Source organism: Protopterus annectens, chromosome 11.part0 (assembly GCF_019279795.1).
Source record: "Protopterus annectens isolate FY-2018-M chromosome 11.part0, PAN1.0, whole genome shotgun sequence".
NCBI lineage: Eukaryota > Metazoa > Chordata > Ceratodontiformes > Protopteridae > Protopterus > Protopterus annectens.
The window spans coordinates 1,337,550,249-1,337,565,047 of NC_056745.1; the positions used below are offsets into that span (position 1 = coordinate 1,337,550,249).

The 14,799-nt window shown below is 38.2% G+C and overlaps 1 protein-coding gene across 1 annotated transcript in view; it reads right to left on the reverse strand.

The window, feature by feature from the left end:
• Positions 1 to 899: 899 nt before the first annotated feature.
• SBF1 (SET binding factor 1) overlaps positions 900 to 14,799 on the reverse strand; it is a gene marked incomplete in the record, with an annotated part of 3,250,730 nt that continues 3,236,830 nt past the window's right edge. Inside the window, 1 exon segment of the mRNA XM_044088658.1 lies at positions 900 to 5,256. Coding sequence (XP_043944593.1) covers positions 5,158 to 5,256 — 99 coding nt within the window.

Here is a 14,799-nt window from a genome sequence, read left to right on the forward strand (position 1 = left end):
GAAGCATGCAAGTCTAGACCAAAACAACCCTTTAAGCATGCAGCAAAAATAGACACTGCTTTGTCTGAATAAGCTTTAGGAGGACCCTGTAAGGCTCTTCCTGCTGAAGGGCTTTTCTCAGTGCAATTACTTAATCCAAATAAAGTTTAGTTATAGGCTTCTCCGTCCCTTCATAAAGGTGAAACAGGTTATTTCTGCATGCCAGCAAAGTACACACAAATAATACTGGGTAGTTCTGAGAACAAGTCAATAAAACAAAGCTTCTCTTTTGTTACTGGTGGGAAAATAAACAGGCTGATGTAATGCAAACTTTGTGACCATTCAACGAAGAAACTCCAGCTTCATGTAAATGGAAGTTCCCCATCTTTACAGTGAACCAGAAACAGGCTCCTGGTAAATGAGAGCATATGTTTTGGTAGTGTAATGAGTTGGCAGAATTTAAAAATTCCCTAGAGTATTATGTCAGAAATTACTGGGTGAGCAAATGGTTGTAACTAAGGAAATGATTCTTTTGAGCTGGGACTCGAGATCTAAACTGCCTAGATCTAGTAAGGCCAATTCCATTGGCTGCCAAAAAGCAATTAATAGAAAACAGAAATCAAAGTCTAAAGCAACTGTTCTTGAAGCACTGAATATTATAAGAGATAAAAAAACTGGAAGAGGGATCTTTAGAAAAGGAAAGGAGCAAACTGCACAGAAATAAATGTTAATTGTGGGAACAATACGTGCAGAATAATGTTCAGGAGACGGCATGATTTTTAAGCATGCCTCTCAACTGCCCAAAATTTTGTCTTGTATTTTTGGTCTGCTCATCATAAAATTTGTGGTTTTTCTGGCAAATCACTGAAGACTAATGTCACCAAATAATGACATACATTTGACTTTTAGACTTCATATCTTTCAGAAAATGCATGCTAACACCACTTTTATTGTAGCAACTTTCTGAGTTTATAAGAGCGATATTTAAAATCTGTTCTCATTTTTGGGCACTTGCTCCACCCCCAAATTATTTTTGGCTTTGGCCAGATTTCTTGTGCTAAGAGATTGAGAGGTATGGGTTTAAGGGTAGGCAGAAATTCAAGAATTTATGTAATACTGCACTGATGACACAAAGAAAAGATATTTTATGCATAATGTATGTAAATGGAAAAATGTTAATATGGTTTGTTTTCTTTTCCTGTTAATGTATATATGCCTATGTCTTAAATCATAATTTAATAATACTGTTAAAAAAAAAAAAAACGAAACAGGCTCCTCTGACTAGAACACATGCAACATATACCTTTTCCCCAGTAATAAAATAATTTAGACATTTATTTGTGTGGAGATCAGTGAGGTGGTGAGGAATGCACTGTCTATCATGTGAAGCCACAGCAGAGGTCGCCCCCAGCTATTGGTACAGGAATAAGTAAACTACAGGGGGAAGGATTCACCTATTCGGCTAAGTAGCTTTAACTTGCATCTTTTCTGAGTGTTTCCAAGCTGATTAACAGCCAAACTAATGAGTGGCAAGACTGAAAAGAGAACCTTACATGTTAAGGGATGCAGACATTTTATTGTGTCCTACTGTTGCTCATTAACCGCAATATTGTGAAGCCCATTAATCATTCAGTTATCAAAACAAAATTACTGAAGGACTGATCCTCTGCCTGAGACAGCACGCTCTATGCAGAAAGGTCCAGCAGAAACTTGTTGAGACTTAGCTGAGGTATGAATAAAAGAAGTCTCTACAATCACATGGGCCAGACTCATCTTTGGAGAACTCATCATCAGAGTGTATAAGACTATTAGTAGGTCACTTTTTAATCAGTTCAACAAGACATTTGGCCAGCTTGAAGAATTCCGAGGGAGAAAAATAAAAGTATCCTTAGAAGCAAATAATACCAAATAATGGGCTTTCTTCAAAACAGCCATCAAATTCACAAATGTGGAGTGGGTTCTCCCATGAGGAGATGTCCAAATAGAGAGTAAGATGTGCACAGCTCTTTTTCAATGAAAGACAAACAAAAGTCATGGCAACATCATCCTCACACATCATACCTGTAGGGGAGCTGCAAAAAGGGGAAGGCATGGAGGCCTCCTCATCCCTATCTGGCTAAACAGATGCCAGAGATCACTCCTCAAGTTAGGAGGCGCAGTGCTTCAGAAATGCCTCCACATTCCTTCTCAACAACCAGTTACCTAAGGGGCTATGTCAGGAGATCAGTAAAGACTGGTATTTGCACTTTGAAGTCTATTTACGCTATTTGGATTTACTGCTATCCTGCACCTCTAGCTTCATCCAACCTACTTGCAGTTTGTCAGTTGCAGCATTTCTAGATCAGTAAAGACCACAATGGCAATCAGGGAAATATCCTTATTTTATGTTTCTGCCTTAAAGAAAAAGGTCTACAGCTTTTTATATAATCACAGTTTATACAGACAGCACTCCAGGTATAAACAGGTGGGACCCAGGCAAAACAAAGTTGTTTGTCCTGAGGTACCATATTATGCCCAAAGGAATATTTATGAAAGGTGGCTTGCAGAATTATTTTTGTACCAAACAGTCAAAACAAATGAAAATAAATTTGGTAAAAAGGCAAACACCAGATAAATAAGATATGCCAGTGAAGCGAAGAAATAACTTCCTACACTTCATAAACAGTATGACAAAATTAAAGGGAAGAGGGAAAGATCATATGTTAAGAACAGTTTACCATAAGTCAAGCTCTGATGTTTCCAGCAGCAGGAAAGTACTGATATGGGGAGGGTTCAACTCTTCACTTCTGGGTAATCCCATCACAACTATGAATAGCAAACTACCAAAAATGAGGGACCCTTTGAAGATTACTGTGAAGTTTTGTCTGACAGCTCCACCTGCTGGTAGCAACATGAAATCTCCACTGATGACTGCCCTGCTAAAACAATGCCATCAAAATATCCAAGGATCTGATCACTGAGAAGTCAAGAGGTCTTGGAGCACACAGTCTACAGCATCCTTTCAGTGGGCCCTTATACAAAGATTTTTAAGCAGCAAAACAAAGAAATGGTTAAAAATGCAGTTACAGATTTTAAGAACCACCAAAGACTTCAGAACCTATGCCACAACATTTAAAATATAAAGATTTCAAAGATCCTTCTGTCATAGATAAAATGTCTGGTTTCTTACTGCAGGCAGAATGGCAGTAATCACTCAGTAACGAGCCCCCATACTGCCCTGGAGAGCTAGAAAATACTAGAAAATAGAGCACTGAAACACATTCAAGCCTTCGAAAGACCTCTGGATACACAGCTAAACTGTACAAAATGTTTCTAATTAGTAACAGCATATATGATAAAATGTATATTTTAGTTTATGTACAGGCTTTACAATCATGTAACAGCTTAACCTATGGCTACAATACTGCTAAAATATCAAGTCCTCAGCACTGATGGGTTCTGATAAAGAATATGTAGAAAATCATTTCATGTCATGCACTAGCCGTATCAGACACAGTCTCTGCTTCTTTAACTGACAAACATAACAGTGTCAATCTATAGCAGGACTGCATGTGGCTCAGGTCTTGGGAAAGGTAGAAAAGTCAGAGGGTGCACAGGAATCAGACCAGCTTGTAACCGAATATGTATAAATAAATTATAATAAAAATGAACTAGGAAATGTAGGCAAAAAATGGAAGGAAAGAAAGTGACGAAGTCTAAGAGTCAAATAATTTGGTCCTTTCATCACACCCTTGGGTATGGAATAAGATGCCTATCCTATGCAATGTGCTCCAAACTAAAAACATTCAATGATGTTAAACTGATACCAGGAAAAGAATAAACACTGGGAAGGGCATGGCTTCAAATCAAATAATTGAATTGCTGAAACAGGAAGAAAAAATACTACAGGGAACTCAAATTTAATCTAACCCTTAAGCCTAACCCTTAACCCTATGCCACATACCAAAGGAGCAGCAGCCTGAGTACAGCTAAGCTGCTAACGCTACCAATATTCACCCAGCTTACAGAAGTATGCAAAACCAATTTCTGATTTAAGCTAGGTGGTATCAGTTATATGATACAAATTAGTATCACGCAGGCTGGGACTTGAAAATACATGCTTAAATGTTTTGGGGCTCCATCTCATTAACTTGGTCCAAAACCCATCAAAGCTGGGGTCTGTAAACAAAGAGAACATGAACAAGTATCTAATGTGCTCCTCATCTTGCTTCTCTCACTGCTTTTTTCAGCATCCCTTAAACTTTGATCAAAAATAGTGGTTTTTCTGAAACCTGGAAGTACTTGAAATAATAGCACAAGGTGCCCTGTAAACATGGGAGAATCATCACTACCAAAAATCCCTTCATTTCACTGGCCTGGGATTTTCACTGGCAGCTGTTTTCTGGCACTTGAGCAAGTTTGTTTTCATTCCGTAGTTCAGCATTACAAAGGCAGCTTTGCAGGTAGACCCCTCTCCACCCCAAAGTTATCAAACATCACAAGAAAGAAGCACATCTATCACTGCAGCAGCTGTTTCAAGGTGCTGGGCATGATAAGGGAAATGCAAATCAATCTGTGTGGCCTAAAGCCACCTCCTTTCTATTATCAGGAACGTTTGCCACACAAACAGTTGACAGTATATACATGGAGTAAACCATCTGATTAAAGTGACTTAGGAGTCCTGTGTAACCACAGGGTACATCTGTGCAAAATATGCCACTACAACATACAGGTGACATTTTGGGGTTAACTTTTTTTTTTTCAATACCCATGTCTACCTCTACCATACTGTGTTCCAGTAAAATGCTGGGCCACAAACTGGTGTGAATGGTCCCTATACCTGCAAACACCCTTAATGTCAAATACACTTCATAAGTGTGCTTCAACTATAGCTGTCAGAACTGCTGCAAGCATCACACAACCTGAAATTAATAAGGGCAAAGACAATAAAGTTCTGTGTTTTACAGAGCCATCCAGCTCCTCCTCATCTTCTCCAGCATGACCAGTTCATCAGTGCTACAAGAGAAACTGAACAGCATCCATGTGCAATGTTTCTGATCTCCATCAGCTACTGCTGGAGCAGCCCCCGCTTCTGTCCTGGGAGCTGCCCATTCTGAACCAGCTACCTCTCTTTCTTGTGCAATATGCTTCTTCAGTTCTGGTGATACGTACAGGTGTGGGGGCGAGATTAAGAATTGCTCATGCATCTGATAAACAGCTCTGTATACTGTCAATCCACTGCTGAGCTAGCACACTGTCCTTTGCACAGAAGTTATAAAATCTTTTAGTAGTCTTCAACTGTGTAAAAAATAAAAAAGGAGGTAAATTAGTGACCATAATAACACTTTACTCTCCTTTAGAAGGTTAACAACATATACACATAGGAAAACTCAGTCTATAACCCATACAGACATTTTCTATGCAAGGTATTTGTTTGATTAGAACTGCTAACAATAAATCCACACCCAAGCCATATGCCATTTTGTACAAAACTCAGGAGCTGAAAACAGTAATGCAGTGTTACTTCATTAAGAACCACAAAATGGATTCCTATCTTGATAGTTCTCTACACATCCAAAGTAGATTCCAGACAACTGTTTTTTTTTTTTTTAAACAAGAAATATCTTTATTAAATTATCAATTATGACACAGGCAATCATACATTTAAATTAATGAAAACAAACCATAGTGGCATATTTTCAGTTGCAAAGGTTATAAATCACTTATAATCTATGCAGTAATTGTCAAACATTACAAAGCTCATTCAATTCCTGTCTTCCCTTAAATCTCATTCTTCCTCCAAAACATTACTTTTCCTGTATTGTTCCCACAATTCCCATTTATTTTCTATGCAATTTACTAATACATTTTTCTAAAGATGCCACTTGCAGTTGTTTTATCTATTATACTCGCTACTTCTAGTACAGTTGGCTTAGACTTTGATTTCCATTTTCTAGCAATTACTCTTTTGGCAACCACCGGAATTAAACTCAGGAAGGCCTTACTATGTCTAGGCAATTCAGATTATGTATCATAGCACAAAAAATAATTTCCTTAGTTATACCAATTTGTTCACCCTGTATTCCTGTTAGAGTAGTCTGCAGGGAATTGTTAAAGTCTGCAAACTTACTACACTTGCAAAAAATGCATTCCCAATTGCTTCTTTCTTCCCCATCACACCTCCAACATTTGCAAAATACCGGAGGAAAAATTCTATGGAGTGTGCTTGGAGTATAAAAATATATATGCAAACTTCTAAAAAAAGAGCCTAAATCTTCTAGACTTCATTGCATATTTGGAAGCCATACATATACCCCCCACCCCATTGTTTAATTGTGAATTGCTTATCCAATCTCTCTTCCCAATACTTTCTAACCTCCTCTGATTGATTCCTATAGTTATCATGTAATATTTTTTATTCCCTACTAACTATCCCCTTTTTAACAACAGCTTCTGCTCTAGATTCTACTAAAAGCTCTACCAGTGCCGGTCTTTCATTTACGATCCCCCTACTTCTTTCTCTATGCATATACTCGGACATCAATCCTTGACAGGGTAGGCAATCTCTAGCCTGCAGTCCAAATTAATTATTCACCTCTTTCCATTCTATTACCTCCCTTCTCTAATTATTTGCTCCCAATATCTTGGTTCTTTTGCCAGGTTTCTCCAGTAAATTCCAGCCCCCTATTGCATATTCTCTGTACCACTAATTGCAGTTACTCCTATTGCCAAACTTCCATTCTCCATCCCCATGTTGGCTTACTACTTAGAATATTTTTTGCTACTTTATGAATATAATATCCTGTATGATTACTCTTACTCTCCCATAAGGATCCACATCCAAATTCCCAACTGCTCCTTGTTTCTGGAGCTCCTCTCCCCATTTCATCATCACTTTCCACTTTGAATTATAACGTTCTGCTTGTGCTATGTATATTAGCCTTAACTGTGTAACTCTGAAATACCCCTTCAAATCAGGTAATCCCTCAAACCACCTTGTTCTGCTGGAAGATTAACTTATCCCATTTAAATCTTGCCCTTTTCCCCACCCAGATAAAATTGTTCAACTCTTCATTAACAGCTATCCACATCATCTCCTGTGGTTGATAAAAATATGCCTGACCTTTGTATAAAACTAAAGGGACTAAACATTTTCACTGCTTTCACCTTGCTATCCATATCCATAAAATAGAGCTTCCAGGTTCTCAGTTTTTGTATCATCTCTTATTTAGTCTCTTCCCACATATGCGTAGCTGCCAAAATACAATACTTTTTAATCCATACTCCCAAGTACTCCATTTTATCATGTCCCCATAATTATGGTTATTGCTGAACCAATTCATGTATGGGTACATAGTTTACAGGTATTTCCTTTGTTTTATCAGCATTAATATTGTATCCTGAAAAGAATTTAAACTGTCTCAAAACATTCTACAACACTGAAATGTCCTTTTCTGGTTTTATCACTTATAAAGTAATACCATTTACAAATCCAATTTTTCTTGACTACCACACCAATTATATCCTTGAATTTCCGAATTCCTTATTTTTTTCTGGCAATGGTTTTAATATAACACAAATAACAAAGGGGAAAGAGGACACCCTGCCTGGTTCCTCTGCTCAAAAAGAACTTATCAGAGAGGAACTTGTCCATTTTAATTTTCACTTCTGATCCCTCATATATCCTCCTAATCAACCTTATAATTTTATCAGGCAATGCAAATGCTTTCATTGCCCTACTCATAAAATCCCAGCTTACTCTGTCAAATGCTTTTTCTGCTTCTCTCTGGATCATCACTCTTCTATTAATGCTGTCAAAAGTTTGCCTTCCCTCCATAAAATCAAATTGATCCTTATCTATCACTTTTGGCATTACCTTTGCCATTTATTTAGCCATTATAAACAAACACTTTATAACCATTGTTTAGAACTGAAATGGGCACATATGAAGTTGGATTTGATGAGTCTTTACCATCTTCAGGTATTACAGCCACCACCCCTTTCTTCTAGGACATTGCCGTTTCTCCTCCTTTTACAATACTGTTAAACAAAACCTTCCAGATATTTAGTACTTTCTTCCCTCATAGCTTCCAAACTTCCACAGGAATACCATCTGTTCCTGGGGACTTTTCTGTAGATTGGTTATACATCACCATTTTATCTCATCTCCTCCTATTCTGTTAGTAAGTGAGCTTCATCTACCTCTAACGTTGGCATATTTAATTCTTCCATAAACATTTCCATTTGTACTTTTTCTTGATTTTCACATTTCTCTGCTTTATACAGACTTTCATAAAATTTCCAAAACACTTTTAATACCTCTACAGAATGTCTGGTTATTTTCCTTGTTATGGGCTAGCTAAGCTAGGCAACAACCATTTCTACTTTCTGCTGCCTGGGCTTTTGTGCTAAAAGTTTTTGTGTTTTGGAGTTATTATTAAAAAAAAAAAAAAAAAAAAACAATTCTTAACAGAGATCTTTCTAAACTCATGCATATTATCCAGGTAGTCACTTATTTTCTCTTTAGGGCTCTGCTACTGTGGTTCTTGTTCTATGAGACTCCCCCTATTATGCAATACTTTAATCAGTCTCGCTAAATAATTTTTGTTACTTCTTAACCATCTTTTTCTTTTATTTCCACCCTATTTTTAAACTCCACTTTAATTTTATCCTACTCCCTAGCTATATTTTCAGGAGATATTTTTATATTCTCTAATAACTCACAAATAAGTTCCATTACCCATTCCTTAAATTCCTCTCATAGGTTCAAAGAGGTTTACTAGGCTAACGATCACAAGGGCCTTTTTAAGCCTAGCCATGCAGCCCAAATCTCTGACAAGTTCTGGTACCCTTGATGAGTGTAAGCATGGGTTTCCGATGTGAAACATTTAGAAACAGTAGCCTGGGAGATTATAGGCTGCCTGTGTCCGTTAGAGACATAGGTGCCAAACCAGAGATGAATTTCCTGTTCCCCATCCAACTGTCCAAGTTACACTTGAATTGGGTTACGGAGGAACACTGTTTCACACAAATGGGGAGCCTGTTCCAGAGAAGGGGTAGTCTCTGGGATAAATACCTCTCTCTCTCCAGCAGGTCCTATATCACAGGCAAGGTTTAAGTCTTTAGAAGGGGTAATTCTGGTGCTGTTTGTTTTGTGGATATGCAGGAGGTCCATCAGAGTGGGGTCTGACAATGCCCTGTATGCCAGGCAAAGACCTCCCCTCAACAGCCTGTAGGAGACCAAATACAAGGATAGGGCTTTGAGGCAGTCTGCACAGGACATTTTACTTATTACTGTATTCTTTTAGTGAGAAACCTCTGTGGGAACTCCAATTGCTAGATATGCCTGGTTAACTACATACCAAAGGGGGCACTGTACTCAATGACAGGTCAGAGGAGTGCTTAATACAGTGGAACAATGACTTCCTTGGACCTAACTGCCATACCTTTGTTTATAAGTTGCACAACATACAATGATTTCCTCACTACTGTAGACACATTACAGTCAAAGGTTAGATTGCTGTCAATGTGCATCCCCAAGTCCCTGACTACCGGGTTAACTCTAAGGGGTGTGTCATCAATATGGTAGTTAACAGGGGTGGATGACTTCCCAAAGGATACTACTGTGCATTTCTTGGCATTTCGTTTTAGTCCATGGCTCTTTCACTAGTTGTTTGTCTGTGTTGGCCCTTCCTGGAGTACATTTGTGTTGGTGTTGGATTCAATGACAGCTCCTAATTTGCAATCATCTGTAAATTTAGTCAGCCAGAGACAACTGACATTGGCCTTGACTTCAGAGAAGTAAATGCCAAAAAGGAGCGGTCCAAGGACCGATGGCTGAGGGACTCCACTTGTGACTGTCCTCTTTGTAGAGGTGGACTACCCTATTCTAACTTCCTAGGTAATGTCTGTGAGCCAGTTGGTTATCCACCGGATGGCATACTGGTTTGTATCTAACCTCCTGAGTATATCAACAATGCTCGAGTAGGGTATCGTGTCAAATGTTTTGGCCAGGTCAAGGTAGGCAGTGTGAACCATTTTGCCCTCATCCATTGCTTTGGTGACCTTATAAAAGAAGTCCAACAGGTTGAGTAGGCATGACTTGTCCTTCACGAAACCAAACCGGGTTGGGTCCAGTATGTGGAAGTTTACTGTTATCATTATAGATTATTTCCATGTTAATTCTTTCCATGGTTTTACATACAAAACTACTGAGGAGTATGGCTCTGTAGTTTCCAGGGTCTGTAGATGGCCCACCTTTGTGTAGAGGGATGACTGCTGATGTTCTCCATTCATGAGGCCCAAAGCCTGTTTAGAGGCTATTAGTTAAATAGCAATTCCAGAGGGCCTGATAAGTCATGTTTCATGCTATTTAGAAGGCATTCTGGAATATTGTTTGGGCTCATTAATGCAGTGTTCCTGGCCTTAGGAGAGCATTAATGACCTGTTCCCTACTGATAGCAGGAGGAGTTATATATTTGATGGCATATCCTGGGGGAAGGCTGGGAAGCGCCAGTGTCACATTTTTATTTCATTATCCTGCATTTCTATTTTAGTTATTATTGGCGTGAGATCTGAAATAGTTATTGGATGTGTATCAAAACATTCAATTAAATGCACACGTTCCTGTGAAATATAATTTCTGTCTAGCTTAGCCCTGTTTTTGTACCTTGGGGAATAATATGTAAAGTCTCTCAGAATTGTACTGATTTCACATCTTCCATACAAAATATTTTCATAAATTTCTTCAAAAAATTTACCCTCTTTTGTTACATTTTCCCTTCTAGGCCTCCCAGATACATTCTCACTGCTGCAAATTAAATCCAGCCCCCACCTATAAGTAATATTCCCTGCTGAAAGAAGATTATTTCTCCCAGAATCTTTTTAAGGTCCACTGTAGCAGTTTTAGGTGAAGTATAAATACATGCCAACATAATCATTCTCCCTTGCCAGTAGCCTCTTATTACTACAAATCTAGCATTATATTTTTTCCCCTCTTCTGGAGCTCCTCTTGCAATTAATATAAATTATTAATTAATATAAATGCCTCCTTTTCACTTTGTCCCATATATTCTGTTGAATAACCATCCTGAAATTCATTATCAAATTCATATGCTCAGTCATTTCCAAATATGACTCCTGCTGCACAGCTGTTTGCACTCTGCCTTTGCATTTTTCAATACAGTTCACTACTCTTTCTTTTTTGTACATTTCTGTGAGGCCTTTCACAGTTAAAGATAATATGGAAAGTGTCATGATAAGAAGTTATTTCCACCTGTTATAACAGTTTTTTTTAATGTACAGTTTCAGCTTTTGTGTTACATGCACACCGTTTGGCAGGTTGATCTTTTATATAGTTGTTTCTTGACATATCCACTTGAACCTATCTTGAATCTTACAAAACTTTTTGTTTTAATGAAAATCCTCAAACAAAAAGGCAAACATACCTCCAGAACACCCCCAAACCTATTAACTTAAAGAACCACTACGGGAAAATGATGAAAAAACATTTTCTTTCTATCTTGCCATGAATTACTGCACCTGCCAAAGCTGCCTGCAGCAAAATAAGTACTTACTCCTGATTTTATTTTTTATCCTAGTCTGCCCTCATGAGGGTAGACATCCTGATTCCTTTGGATAGCTAAATCTGTCTCATAATTTACTACGAGAACACAGATTGTTTGAATAAGTACATTTCCATTCATTTCGAATGGAACATTGGAACAAAAAAAGCTAAGTTTGACAGTCTGCATATTGTGCGTCACTAACTGGTCTGCACAAAGTTTTACAAATACTGTTCTACTGTTGTATTACATCTTCTCTGAAAGAAGCTTGCAAAAGTGACAAGAAATTACTGAGATAAAAAAAAATACTTTTTACAAAGAGCAGTTTTGAAAGTTTCAGTTCTTGACAAGTTTCTCCTCCTATTTCCCCTCCTTCAATGAGGTAGAGTGTCAGAGTTCCAGCTTGGCTACATTCAACTAGTCAACTTTACACGACAATAGACATCAAATAAATGACAACCTGGTGTGGCACTAAAACTGTTCTCAAATAGGTCTTCTCATTTCTGAACAGCATTTCCCAAGAATTATTTCTGAAACACACACACACACACACACACACACACACACACACACACACACACACACACACACACACACACACAAATCCAGAGTTCAGGCCAAACTATCCATTTCTTAAAATGTGCACAGTAAAATATTCAATTTGAGTTGCATTCTGGCTGCTCAGGTTGTTATCTTTGCATAGTTATTCTGTTGCAGCATAACCTGAACTATGGTATTTAATGCCAAGCTTTAAATAACAATGAAATAGTTCCGGGTTTCTTAACGACAACATCCCAAGCCCCTGATGTGACTCGTACTTTCTGTTACTATTGTTTTTAGTTCATCTTAGTTGTATACTTGTAACATATCTCTCGTCCTCTCAGCAACAGACTCGTGGTGAAAGCTTCCAAATTAGATACTTGTACTAATTAGTAGGCTCACAAAATAAGACTACATGAATTAGCATTCTTTTTCGGAAAAAAAGAAGTCTAATTGCAATGAATGGCATTAATTGTTAGTGAGAATCAAACACCTTTTTCAAAAAGCATTATGGATTGTGGTCTGTCAAAGCAAAAGTTGTTGTGTCTTTCGGCTTTTCCCAGTTAGGGGTCGCCACAGCGGAACTCCGGTCCGCTAATGACTGGCAGTAGATTTTTACGTGCCGAGTTGCCAGCTCTGATACACAACCTTCAACGAAGGTACACCCATTCATGCATGTCTCTACACAGAAGACACTATCTGAGAATCGAACGGGACAACGTCTTACTGTGAGGCAACAACGCTACCGCAGCGCCACCACCGCATCTGTCAAAACAAAAGTATAATCCAAAATTAGACATTTGTGGTGTGCACTGATAAGCGATCCAACACTCCTACTCATCTGTTTTCCACTGCAACTACCCAAATAAGACAGGCATGTACATACTTAATGACATGTATTAAAACAGTACCAGCAGCTATAGCAGTGATACCATTCTCCAAACAGGGCACTCAAACAATTTTACTCAATCTCGCCATTTCACAATACAGAACATTCACACCGCACAACGCCACACCTCAATTGCCCACAAACTCACAGCCACCCACACCCACCCAACATACCAGTCAGCTTTGAGGCTCTTCTCATCTCTCTGCAAAACAGTGCTGTAATGGATTTAGCAAAAAAAAAAAACAATTAATGGATGCCAGCTCAGAACTCCCATCCCTACTACTGCAGCCAGTCCACTGCACTTATACAAATGTCCCCCCTCAGCAGGTCTCAGTAAAGATGTGTCCATAGTCCTTTTACAACACACACACTCACAAAAACAATGATGCATGGTTAATGTGGGCAAATCTATTTGTTCAATGTCACTACACTTGACTCCAAACTAAGTCTTATGGCACACACACACACACACACACACACACACACACACACACACACACACACACACATTACACGTGTTGGTAGACACTAGGACTTTGATTCCCCCTCTCCAAAAACAGTGTTGTAATGGCTAAGAGGTGTAAAAACAATTGACACATGTCAACTCATGGGACCCCACAGATGTTGCAGCAACCCAATGCACTGACACTACTATCCTCCAAGTAAAGCTTTAAGCCAGTGTCAGTCTAGCTTTGCTCCACAGTTCTTTTACTCCATATATGCAATAATTATACACATACATACATACACACACAAAGAATGTCATGACCATGATGCAGTGGCCATCTCTACAAAACGTGTTAATGTGTTGCATAGTTGCTGTGTCCAAATCAGCTGCTGTTTTCCCACAAACTAACACACACAAGCACTCACCCACCCACACATGCATTAATTTATGGTACTAGTTCTTTTTACTGAATCACATTTCACTAAATCACTGTGGACTAAACAAAACTGACCTTCACATTTGCCTGAACCATGACTGACCTAAAATTATAAGGTCTAACAAGTGTCAATGTGGTTGTGTTTTATGTTTGAATGGAAACAGTGACTGACTTTTTTTTCTTTTCTCCACTGTTGTGTGACTGAAAAATTAGTATATTTAAGTAAAGGAATCTGTGGGGCAAATACCTCCCAAATTTTCACCTTTGATATTCTGACGAATATCTGCTTGACATCTATAAGCCTTACAAAAACTGCTTTTGAAGTATATACTAACACTGTGTAGCAAAAGTCTAGAATATGATGGCAATCAGGGCATGACACAGCACTGATTTATATAAGCTGCAACTAACATGCCTCTCCGACTCCTGCCTTTGCATTTACTGCTTCCCTGGTTACATTTTTAGCTCCTTCTCCTCTAATACCAATATATATCCTATCTCTGCTTTTCCTTGGTTTTATTTCTCTTACTTGTAATTTTGCTTTTACTCATTATTTCTCTTGCCTCCCATATCTACCCCAATTATTACTTCTAACAAATACTTTTTCTCACTCTTCCTCTCCTCCTCCTTATCCGCCATTTGAAATTTTCCACTCTGACATTTGCTTTGAGTAAGTAATGAATTGTTGCACTTATAACATGTCAGCACGTTTCAACACTACATGATATTGCATTTTTCTTGTTTTAATGAAGGTATGCATGTATTATTATACATGTTATATGTGAATTAATATTTATATTAATCTATGTATTTACAGTATATTGTAATATGTTGTCAATTTTCCCCTATGTATATGTATTTTCTGTTCTTTTATTTGTGGGGTTTTCTCCCTGGGCCTCGGCTGAAAGTGGATAAAATTGTGGAGGCTCTTAAAAGTTTACTACCTAAATCTCAAAGGCCACTG